At 42.8% G+C, this 12,233-nt stretch overlaps 2 protein-coding genes across 2 annotated transcripts in view; one reads left to right on the top strand and one right to left on the bottom strand.

Moving 5' to 3' along the window:
- The window catches only part of npepl1 (aminopeptidase like 1), a 28,529-nt gene extending 23,245 nt beyond the window's left edge, over positions 1-5,284 (top strand). Inside the window, exons 10-12 of the mRNA XM_048549720.2 lie at positions 988-1,164; positions 2,953-3,063; positions 4,574-5,284. Coding sequence (XP_048405677.1) covers positions 988-1,164; positions 2,953-3,063; positions 4,574-4,741 — 456 coding nt within the window. The 3' untranslated portion in view covers positions 4,742-5,284. The remainder of the gene's footprint in view (positions 1-987; positions 1,165-2,952; positions 3,064-4,573) is intronic.
- The window catches only part of LOC125461205 (piezo-type mechanosensitive ion channel component 2-like), a 205,327-nt gene continuing 197,201 nt past the window's right edge, over positions 4,108-12,233 (bottom strand). Inside the window, exon 53 of the mRNA XM_048549712.2 lies at positions 4,108-7,778. Within this exon, the coding sequence (XP_048405669.2) occupies positions 7,526-7,778 (253 nt within the window). The 3' untranslated portion in view covers positions 4,108-7,525. The remainder of the gene's footprint in view (positions 7,779-12,233) is intronic.

Raw genomic sequence — 12,233 nt, 5'->3', positions numbered from 1 at the left:
TTGGCCTTCATCACTTGTACAACTGCTTTATTGTGGTTCAGCAGTGGAATGTGTTGGTCTGTTTTGAGAATAGGTGCTGTCAGTGTTGAATTTGGTGGGTTTGCCACCTCCCCTCCTTATCCGAAGTGTCCGCATGAGTATCGAGGGTCTCTGGAGACTACTCTAGAAGTGGTTAGCACTGTGCAGGTTTGGGATCCAATTGGGGACCTTCTGGTCTTTGTGATCCAGTAATGCTTGTCTTGTGTGTGGGAGCAACAAAAGCAAGCCCCATTTGGCCAGTAATTTTCTTCTCTCCCTCACACTGACTGAGTCTGATACGACTATGTCTCCTCAAAATACAAACGGAGCTCTGCGTGATCCAAAACACACTCCCATCACACACGCAGAATCTTGTGTGACCCAGTTCTGTTCTTCACATTGAGACCTGTACGACCCAATGACACCCATGTCTCCATAAGCATTCGTATAGCTGAGTATTATTCCAAAAAGTATATATACCTGTTGGGTCTAAATTGATTAAACTTAGTGACGTGGAATTGTTTTAATGCAGTGTTACACTATGTATTGTGTGTGCAAGTGATGAAAGATTTTAGAAAATAAATCCTTTAAAGTCAAAGTCATATTATTTATTCCATGTTAAACTTAATTGAAGTTTATCAAAAAAGCTCCCCCACCCAGTGAAATAGTGATATGCCCAGGAAGCAAGGTCTGCATTGGATTAGCTAGTTTTAGAATCAGGTTATTTGAGTTACGGGACAGTATGCATGGCCGGAACGGTGAAACTGCAAATGGCTCATTAAAGCAATTATAGTTCCTGTAATCACTCCAAACGTTACTTGGGTAATGAAGGTAAATTCTGTTTATCAGACCAAAACTAATCTAAGCTCATTCAGCAGCTTTGACTCTAGATAACCTTGGGCAGGTCGCAAGTCCTCGTGACAGTACTGCAAGCTTCTGGTGTAACTGGATGTCCTTCTTTCTTTGCAGGGTATATGTACAGGAAAATACCATGCTGCTGTCCTGTGCAACACTGAAGAATGGGAGATGGCCTGTGTTAAGGCTGGACGGAGTAGTGGGGACCTTGCCCACCCTCTTGTCTACTGCCCTGAACTCCATTTCAGTGAGTTCACCTCTGCTGTGGCTGATATGAAAAACTCTGTTGCTGTAAGTGTATTTTAATTTCCTGGGGAGCCTGTGGTCACTATGTGGGAGGCAGAGAGATTGTTTTTATTAGTCTTTGCTTTCATAGAGTCCCTACAGTGTGGAATCAGACCCTACGGCCCAACAAGTCCACGCTGAACCTCAGAGCATCCTACCCAGACCAATCCCCCTATAACCTACCTAATTTACACACCCCTGAACATTATGGGCAATTTAGTGTGGTCAATCCACCTAACCTGCACATCTTTGGACTGTGGGAGGAAATTGGAGCACCCGGAGGAAACCCATGCAGACACGGGGAGAATGTGCAAACTCCACACAGACAGTCGCTCGAGGGTGGAATTGAACCTGGGTCCCTAGTGCAGTGAGGCGGCAGTGCTAAGAACTGAGCCACCGTGCCGCCCCTTCTCACACCAGCTATTGGAGGGAGGAGGAGCCAAGGGCATGGTTTAGTTTCACATTGAGCCTCAAGTTGTTCAAAAGCAGCCAACCAAGTTGTTTTGAAGTGTAAGATAATAAAATGTGAGGCTGGATGAACACAGCAGGCCCAGCAGCATCTCAGGAGCACAAAAGCTGACGTTTCGGGCCTAGACCCTTCATCAGAGCATCTGACCCTTCTCCAGCATCTGCAGTTCCCATTATCACTGTTTTGAAGTGTAATCCTTGTTATGATATAGGAAACACAAAAATCAATTTGCATTTAGCAATCTTCCACTCATAGCCTGGAAGTAATGACTAGGAGATAACAAGGTGTTGAGCTGGATGAACACTGCAGGCCAAGTAGCATCAGAGAAAGGGTCTAGGTCCAAAACATCAGCCTTCCTGCTCCCATGATGCTGCTTGGCCGACTGTATTCATCCTGCAGCATCTGCAGTTCCTACTATCTCTGATGACCAGGAAATCTGCTTTTTGGTTGATGACTGGGGGCTAAATATTTACCAGTACAATAAGAAAAGGAGATTGGACCTTGATTTAATGACTTACGCCTCTGACAGTGTAACTGTCCCTTTCTGAATGGCTTGAGTGATGGCCTGGATTATCATGCTAAGCCTCTGAAATGGGATGCTAACTAAAACCTTTGGACACTGTGGTGAGAGTCGTACTACTGAGCCACAGCTGACAGTTTAGAGAAGCTCTGGTGAGACATTTGTCCATGTGAAAAATACATGAACAGTGCTGCCAAAGCAGAACCAACACAAAGTGCTGACTAGTTACTGTTCCTGGTCTGCTGCAGGACAGAACCCTCAAAGATGCTGTCAGTAGTGGGGCTGCTTGTCCACTAGTTTGATTGAGTGTGGAATCTTGGACTGGCCTGACAGCCAAACTGGCACTGCCCTGTCATTCACCAGCTAAGTTGTTCTCTGTAATGGAAAGCTGCAATGGTTACACCAAACTTAATTTGAGCTTCTACTTCTGAGTCTGCAGCAGTCACACCTTAGCGAGTGTTCCTATTACTTAGGCATTAAGAGGGATAACTCTGTCCTTTACCTTTTCCCCTGTCTTCCCCTTCACTCAGTGCTGAGATCAAGACTGGTATGTGGACTTGTAGATGTTTGTCTAAACTGTGTCCCTGGGTCCCTGTTCTGTCACTGCTTGGATAAGCCTGTTGCTAAGGAAAGGCAGCATCGATTTTTGTGGTTGAATTTACATGGTATGCTTGCATTTGTACAACGTCAGTCACTGTAGCTGTTCTCTTAGCTGGAGGGACAGAAGTGCTGGCAGCAGCAGAAAAGAGAGAAGCAATCGACTTTGGTGCCTGAGTTTCCACTTCATTTTCTCTCTCCATTTCAGGATCGTGACAATGCTCAAAGTTCCTGTGCAGGTCTCTTCATCGGCGCTCACATTGGATTTGATTGGCCTGGTGTCTGGGTGCATGTAGACATTGCTTCCCCTGTGCACACTGTGAGTACATGTGATTGAGGAACTTTCAATTTCGGGGAAGGATTTCTGGGTACAGGAAGAGTTCATGCTCGAGTAGGCTGAGGGTAGCTAACAGTATGTGTGTAGATTGTGTGATGGAGGAAGGGAAGAATTTGAGGCTTAGGTGACTAGCTGGAGGGAATTTTTTTTTTATTGTGAACTGTCCCTTGCAATGAGAAAATAATGTGTGAGCTAGCAGCATTATCTGATCAGTAACACTAGCTTGTAGACCGAGATTAAGCAGGTAATGATCTACTGGAATCGGAATGTACACAGCCACTCAATGGAGATTGAGTGAATATTGTGTCATCTCTACCAAGTTTTACTGGCCCTTCTATTAAAAGAAAAGTGGGAGAGTAATTGAACTAAAGGAACTTGAGATTTATAATTTGTTAAATTAATAATCTACCTGCTAGGATGTGTTGTGCTCCTCTGACCCCTTCATTTCTTATACACCTGCCTTTATTTTGAATAGTTCCTCTCGTACAATGATTTGCAATAATTATCTTAAACCATGTTCATGCATTTTTTTCTTTATTTTCTTTGTCATCTTCACTTTTTTCCCTTCTCTAGCCCCTTACCTGATCTCTCCCTCATTCAGTGCCTTTCTTTCTGTACTTGAATATTCCTTTTCTTCTGACTCATGACTTACTGCATTTCGGAAATCAGACTTGCATCAGAAAGGGTGTTTATTCACACATGTGAAATGTTTCCCTTTCATAAGAACATGAGAAATAGGAGCAGGAGTCAGCCATTCAATTGCTGATGTATGCTCTGCTATCCAGCAAGATCATCGTGGGCTTAAGTCGATTTTACAGCCTGTCTCAATTTTACCCCTGTCTCCTTTACAGATCAAAAATTAGTCTAATTCAATCTTGAATATATTCAATGACCCAATGCCTGCTGCTCTCTCGAGTGGGAAATTCCAAAGTTTCATGATATCTCTGAGAGAGAGAAATTCTTCCTTGTTGGAAGTGGAACACCTGTCATTTTGAGAACTAAGTGATGTCGTCAGACACCTGCAGGCACCGCATGGGTTAAGTACACAATAAATCTTTCTCTACACTGTCCCATCAGGCATCCCCAATTTAATTTGGAATCAAAATACCTCCTCCTACACTGTCCTAACAAGATGCCTCAATTCATGACTCAAAATTTGCACCCACCTTGCACATCAGTGGCACGTTTGAGTGAAATTGTCAGGCTAATGCTGAAAACAGCAGTCCTTGTCCATTAGAATCTATATTTAGACTGGCCAAACTCTTTCAAAGACGGACAAAGGGCCTAGTGTCCAATCACCATACCAGCCAGCTTACCTTTGAATCCCTCAAAGTGTTCAGATTAATTATTTCAAAAGCTCTCAATGTTTTTCACTCCTTTGTAAGGAAACTGTAAAGGTAAAAGCGTTGATAAGTTCCTGAAGCCCATAACTGGCCAGTTATTAAATAGTACACTGTATAAATGATGTAATACTTGTTTATTTTGTGTGCAGGGCGAGCGAGCAACCGGCTTTGGGGTGGCTTTCCTGTTGGCTCTGTTTGGCCGTGCTTCCAAAGACCCCATGCTGAACCTAGTGTCCCCTCTTGGTGCTGGCACAGACCAACACTATGCGACGAGCGAGGGAGACTGTGGCTTGTCCAAACGTAGGAGGCTGGTGTAAGGTGGAGGGCAGCTGTGCACACAGTTAAATCACTGATGTAATAAGTCAATCAATCGCCAATCCAACCATCCAGGTATAACGAGTCTCATGTGTAAGCAGGGATCGCACTCTTTCTCAAGGGGACTGTTGGCTTGTTACTTTGATGGAGTTTACAAGCAGCATTAGCCAGAAGCTTAAACCTCACGTGAGGGCATCACTGAAGTCTTGGCATTACTTCCGATTCAAGCTTTTAGACATCCTTTGAGTCCATGTCTGTTCAAAATGTGTCCAAATTGTATAAAGTCTCACTTTCCTTCTGTCAGCATTTAGTAACAAGTAATAAAATGGAATCCATAGAGAACCATCATCAAATACCCAGGAGAGTGGGCACACACGTGGCTTTATTGCAGTGGTGGGGATGTGGTCTTGGTACAGCAGGGGCAATGAGAATTGCTATACTAAATGGTTTTATTCTTTTATAAAGACATTCTCTGTTTGACTGAATGTATCGAACAGATTGGAATGCTTGATCTTATTAAATCATTTTGCACAAGTTTCCTTTTATCTACCTGTCCCCTCTTTTATTAATTTCGTCGCTGTATCAGCTTTAGTTGTTTTGATATTAAGTAATCCTTGTTATCCCAAGCTTATGTTTTCTGAACTAGACGTATGGAATCACCACTGTGGAACAGGCCCAAGGCCTTGTTAAAGGAATTTAATTCAACGTTACTGACATTAAATTCAGTCAGAGACACTCCCATGGCAGGCACAGTATGGGTTATTTATACAGTCTATCCCTATGCCTCACTTATTGCTTATACCTTACAACAACAAATGTGACAAAGTGAAATTGCTGGAAAATCAGTTAACTTTTTGGGTTCAGTGACTCTTCTTCAGAACTGATATTAGCTAGAAAACAGTTTGGTTTTTATGCAGAACCTATGGTGTGGAAAGGGGTTAAGGAGTAAACAGTAGGTGGAGATAGAGCACAGCGAGACAAGAACAGTTGGATAGGCAAAGAAGCGGATACCAGTCTGCCTAAGAGAGTGAATGGCTGTTGATGCGGACTATTAGTGGCTAATAATGTGTAATAGCAGATCATTGTAATAAGAACACCTGACGTGTTGGGCTTGGGGTAAGGACATGGGAGAAGGTGCCTCAAACTCTAAAACTGTTTAGATTCAGATTCAGTATTGAGTTCAAGGGCTGTTCTTCCAACTTGCACTGAGCTTTGTTGGAGCACTGCAGCAAGTCTGAGATAGAGATGTTGACCAGAAACATGGTGGCGTGTTGAAGTAGCAGGCAATTGGAAGCTGAGGGTCTATTTTGCAGTGTTCTGCAAAGCAGTCACCCAGTGTAAGTTTCCTTTCCCCAGTGTAGAAGAGATCACTTTTGTGAGCAGCGAATACAGTAGACTGGATTGAGTGAAGTGCAGATTAAGTGCTGCTTCCGCTGGATGGTCTGTTTGGACCCTTGGATACTAAGGAGGGAGGAGGTTTTTGGGCAGACGTTATTGAACCCATATTCTCTTTCAACCCGGCTGTGCAAGGTCTAAAATCCTGCAGTGAACACAACACAGAAGCTGACAGCACTCGGTTTAAAATAAGTTGTGACATCATTTGCCAAATGTATTAAGTTCTCAGAAATATAATATGTGTTGACATTGCTTCTAATTTGACTTGATCCTCTTCTGGGAAGCAAAAAAAAGCACACTGTTTGTTATTCTTTTGGAGCGTAATTCCCAACCTGGTTTGTGCAGCATGACAGCTCTATAAAAGCTGCATATTGTTGAACTTTGGTGACCTGGTTCTGCTCTGAAAGCACTGGCTCTCTGAAAAGCATTGAGTAAGGTGGAGAACTGTAGTGGCTGTGGCTATCACTTGTGATAGGACACCTGAGGAAGGGGCTGAGTATCCAAAACGTTTGCATTTTCAGATAAATCTGTTGGACTATAACCTGATGTGTGTTTTTTTTTTGACCATGTCCACCCCAGTCCAACAATGGCATCTCCACATCATTGTGATAGGGCAGCCACTGCTATTTTCCCTGATCGCTGGCCGTCCCTTTAAGCCTGCCCACTTGCTGGGGGTAGGAAGGTGTGTTTCCATGTAAGTACCCAAATCTGTGAGAATGAATAATTTAGGAGAATCCTGTGAAAATACCCCAGTGTTATCCATCAAATATAATGTCAGCAAAACCCAGGTTTCTCCCAGAGAAAAAGTTAGTGTTTAAATGAACTGTTTCTCTTCACTGACCTGTTCTGCTTTACTGTGACCTTACATTAAATGTATCTCAAATCAGTGTTTGAAAGTAACGCAGCTCAAGTGAGTAGTAGCAAGAGCCCTAGTTGTTTATCTTCTCATCTACAGTTGTCATAAGAATGACAAAGTGCCTATGACAGCATGTTTTTAGCTGAACCAATACTCTGGAGTAGATGTTGGTGTTCTGCAGTTTGAATGCTTCCTGTTTCTAAATTTCTGAGCAGCATTTGGTACTTGAAGTGGAAGTTAGTACAAGCTCTGAAATTGCACATTTGATAGGACCCGGAATTCAGTTATTGGTCTTTTTAGCAATGTTATGCAGTAATTCTGCAGCTGGTGCCCATCACTTAGTACTGCTGAGGTGTATAATTGTGTAAAACATTCACATTCAATACCTTGCCAAAGAATAAACATGCAGACTTCCTGTCTCAGTGAGGGAGCTGTTAAAAAGAGTTTGATGGAATCCAAGGCTGCCGTGTGGTTTCCTGAGGTTAATGTTGAATTTCCTGGGTGTGATGAATGTTTGATTTCTCATTATTATCATTCACTCTTGCTTCTCACGGGTCCACTTGATTATGGTCTCAGGAGAGCGGTAAAGGAAGATGAGTTTGGCAAAAAGCTGCTCTTCGAGTTCTAACTCGCCCATCTCACGCACGAGGAAGATATCAGTGCACAGCTTCAAGATTCTATCAGGATTGGGCAGCTCCTCAAACATGATGGAGCGAGAAATATCTTTGAAGAATTCTCGAACAAACTTTCCAATGACCAACACCACAGACAGATACAGACCAACGATCCTGAGGAGGAAATGAGGGAAAAAAAAAACTTACATTTTAGAAAAGAATAGCTGTTATTAGTAAGCTGCACCATACCTAAACTATTTTCCCAGACTCTCTTTAAAGCACGGAGGAGCAAGAGGTCTTAGTGTGTTCAGGACCATTTTCTGCACCAGTTATGTTGCCAGGCCATTTCAAAAGGTGATATTGCTGAATCTCCATGCATCACTAGGGTTGCAATTAGGTGTTAGTGATCATCGTACCACGAGGTTCAGGTTAGCTATGGAAAAGGACACAGAACAACAAAGAGTAGGAATCATGTAAGTGCGGGAAAACTAACCAGAAGGAGAACAACAGATCTAGGCTGAATAAAGTGAAGTTGGAGTTTGGCAGTAAAAACTGAAAAATAAATAGGCTTATTTCAAAGAGAAGATTCAGGTACAGTGAGCTACGTTCCCTTGAGAGGGAAAGGTTAATAAACATCCAGTGGAAATAAAAGTTAAGACAAAGAAAAATGTGCTTATCACATCTGTCAGGTATAAAATACAGTTGAGAACCAGGCTGAGGTTCAGAAAAGAGTCATTGAAACGTAGAGCATGGAAACAGAGCCTGCACTCCAACTTGACCACGTTCAACCAGATATTCTGCATTGATCAAGTCCCACATGCCACCATTTGACCCATGTTACTGTAATCCTTCCTATTCATATTCCCATCCAGGTGCCTTTTAAATGTTGTAATGGGGTTTTAAAAAAAAGCAAATGAGAGAAGCAAGAGGAATAATGAAAAGAGATAAGCAAGTAACAGAAGTAGAGGAATGTGGATGTATGGCTGCATAAATTACTGAATGTAGCAGGACAGATTGAGAGTGCAGTTCATAAAGTATACAGTACCCTTAGCTTTATTAATAGGGGTACAGAATACAAGAGCAAGAAGGTGACGTTGAACTTGCAGTTATTCAGCTCAACTGTTCTGAGCATTGCATTGTAGGAAGGATGTGAAGGTACAGAAAAATTCACGAGCATGGTTCCAGGGCTGAGGAACTTCATTATGGAGATAGTTCTGATTTCTCCAACCTATTTGAAAAGCATTACCTGAGACTGTGGTACAAGTGGGCTCAAGTGAAGCTTTTGAAAGGGAATTTCTCAGCTATCTGAGAAGGAGCGATGTGCAGGGTTATGGGGAGAAGACAAGATGACATTAGGAGAAATGCATATTTGGGGAGCTGGTGCAAGCATAATGGGCTGAATGGTCTTTTGTGCTGTAAAAATCCTGAGATGACTAATTGATCCTGTACTGCTTGATAGCAAACCAACTATCACATCAAGTCCTGTGTTATTGATCATGCTTGTAACATTGGACACCGGAACAGAAGTAGCCAGACCTGCTGAGCTTTTCCAGCAACTTCGGTTTTTGTTCCTGATTTACAGGATCCACAGTTCTTTTGGTTTTTATACCTATAACATTGTTGGGACTGTTATTCATAACTTTATAGGCAGTTGTAAACGCAGACGATCAGAGCATGGGAAAGCCATTTAGCCTTTTGAAACTGCTCCACCATTCACTATGATCATGCATTACATTCTCAGGTAATGCTGTTCAAATAGATTGGAGAAGTTAGAACTATCTCCATAATGAAGTTCCTCTGCCCTGAACCATTCTCGTGAATCTTTCTGCACCTTCTCCAATGCCTTCACATCCTTCCTACAATGCAATGCCCAGAACAGTTGAGCTGAATAACTGCAAGCTCAACATCACCTTCTTGCTCTTGTATTCTGTACCCCTATTAATAAAGCTAAGGCTATTGTATACTTTATGAACTGCACTCTCAATCTGTCCTGCTGCCTTCAGTAATTTATGCAGCCATACATCCACATTCCTCTACTACTTTTGTTACTTGCTTATCTCTTCATTATTCCTCTTTGCTTCTCTCATTTGCTTTTTTGAGATCATTGAACTCACTAGGAAAAGGTGGAAAAGATCTCATTGGAAAAGGTGCAGAGGAGATTTACCAGGACGTTGCCTGGTCTGGAGTGAAGGCCTTATGAAGAAAGGCTGAGGGACTTGGGTCTGTTCTCATTGGAGAGAAGAAGGCTAAGAGGGGATTTAATAGAGACATACAAGATGATCAGAGGATCCTGACGTCAGCTTGTATGAAGGGGTGTAGCTACAAATTGAGGGGTGATAGATTTAAGACGGATGTCAGAGGCAGGTTCTTTACTCAGAGTGGTAAAGGCATAGTAGTGCCAATGTAGTTAACTCACCCACATTAGGGGCATTTAAACAGTCCTTGGATAAGCAGATGGATGATGATGGGATAGTGTTAGGGGGATGGGCTTAGATTAGTTCACAGATCAGTGTAACATCAAGGGCCAAAGGGCATGTTCTGCGCTGTATTGTTCTATGTGATAGCTTGTTCGCACTTTTCCTCCATATCCTTTAATCTGTGGTGGCAAATTCCACATTTTTCCTCGTCTCAGTTGTAAATGGTTTACTATTCCCTTAGACACTTGGATCTGGATTCTCCTGCCATTGGGAACATCCTTCCTGCGTCTACGCTGTGTGGTCCTGTTAGAATTTTATAGGTTACTAATGAGACTCCTTTCCTCCAGCTGCTGCCTGGCCTGCTGTGTTTCTCAAGCCTCCTATCTGTCTGCATGTTGAGTGTGATGTTGGTAAAACAATTTGTATTTCTAATTCAAGCACAGAATATAATTTGGGCAAGCACAGGAAAGTAGGGACACTGGCACACTTCTAACAGCATTAGACTAGTAATCCAGAGACCCAGGCTAATGCTCTGGGGAAATGGATTCAAATCCCACTACAGCATCTGATGGAGTTTAAATTCAATTAATAAAATCTGGAATTGAAAACTAATCTATGAAATTATCTTTGATTGTCCTTTTAAAAAAAAATCTAGTTCACTAATGCCCTTTAAAGAAATAAATCTGTTTATGAATGCCACCTAATGTGACTGACTCAGAATGCACTGCCAAAACGGTGTAGCAGGCAGGTAGAGGGTGATTAGAATAGGCCAAAGCTGCAGTTGACAGCAATGTTCACATCCAATGGAAGAATAAAAGACCATCAGCCCTTTCTGTTAACGTTTCTGTTTTATATTCTTACATCCACATTTAGAATGGAATGTCTCTGTGTAATGTTTCTGCCGTTGGAGTCCAGGGACTGGTTAAAATTTCAGGGTTGCCCGAGGACACTCCAGATGCCCATTCTCTAATGTTGTATGGGCTGGAGATGATGTACAGTCCATTCCACTGTAGGAAAGGGGCTACGCAAAGAAATTTACTAAAGTTCCTCAGCCAGCACCTTCCAAACCATCAACCATTTCCATCTAGAAGGACAAGGGCAGCAGGTATATTGGAACATCACCACTTGCAAGCTCCCCTTCCAAGACACACCATTCTGATTTGGAAATATATTGCCATTCCTTCACTGGGGCTAGGGCTGGGTCAAAATCCTGGAAATCCCTCCCTAAGGGACATTGTGGGTCAGCCCACAGCACACGAACTGCAGCGATTCAAGAAGCAGCTCACCACCACCTTCTCAAGGGGGCAACTAGCGACAAGCAACAAATGCTGGGCCCAGCCTGTGACACCCACATCCCACAAGTGAATTAAAAAAAAGTAAGGGTCACCAGACCCGAAACGTTAACTCTGTTTTCTCCTTCACAGGTGCTGCCAGACCTGCTGAGCTTTTCCAGCAACTTTGTTTTTGTTCCTGCTTTACAGCATCCACAGTTCTTTTGGTTTTTAAAAAAATAAGCAAACCCTAGCAGAAGGAGGTTCTAGGTCATTGCCCTGCCCCTGCCCTAGCCCCACTCATGGACTGCAGAAGTACCAGGAATTAGAGTGACCTTGATGGTGGACCAGGCACCAACTGATCAATAAAAACCCATTTTCCATATTTCCATTTCTACCTAGTTTTAGGTTTCTTCCAAAATTAAGCAAGATTGTTGTACGCTCTTCCAACACTATCACAGCCAAGATACTTAACATGACCAAACAGCAGTTCTACCAAGTGTGAGACATGAAAGTTAAATGGCCTGCACACGACAGCAGGTGATTTGGTGGTAACATCATGCACACATTTCCATGTCACAGGTACATCCTGCATCACACCTTGTTCCACAAGGGACATGTTTGCATCATAGTGTAATGGGGCAGGTGGAGGGGGCTACAGCTATTACTGGAAGTAAGACACAAGGTGTAGTCGGTAATGCATCCTGCAGGTTACTGTGTGCATTTCCAAAGGAAATTCCCTTATTCCCCAGTGCAGCTGTCTCACACAAGTTCCTTAAAAAGGAAAGAGAGCCCACCTCTGACCTACAGGCTCACGTTTTCAACCAGTTTTTTAAAAAATTCATTCACAGGATGAGGGCATTGCAGGCTAGGTAGCATTAATTGCCCATCCCTAGTTGCCCACTGTGCAATTAGGAGGCAACCACGTTGCTGAAGAGTCT

The sequence above is a fragment of the Stegostoma tigrinum genome, chromosome 19, assembly GCF_030684315.1.
Source record: "Stegostoma tigrinum isolate sSteTig4 chromosome 19, sSteTig4.hap1, whole genome shotgun sequence".
NCBI classification, from domain to species: Eukaryota; Metazoa; Chordata; class Chondrichthyes; order Orectolobiformes; family Stegostomatidae; genus Stegostoma; species Stegostoma tigrinum.
Note: the sequence above shows the minus strand (reverse complement) of the source record. Positions and strands in the feature narration are given on the sequence as shown.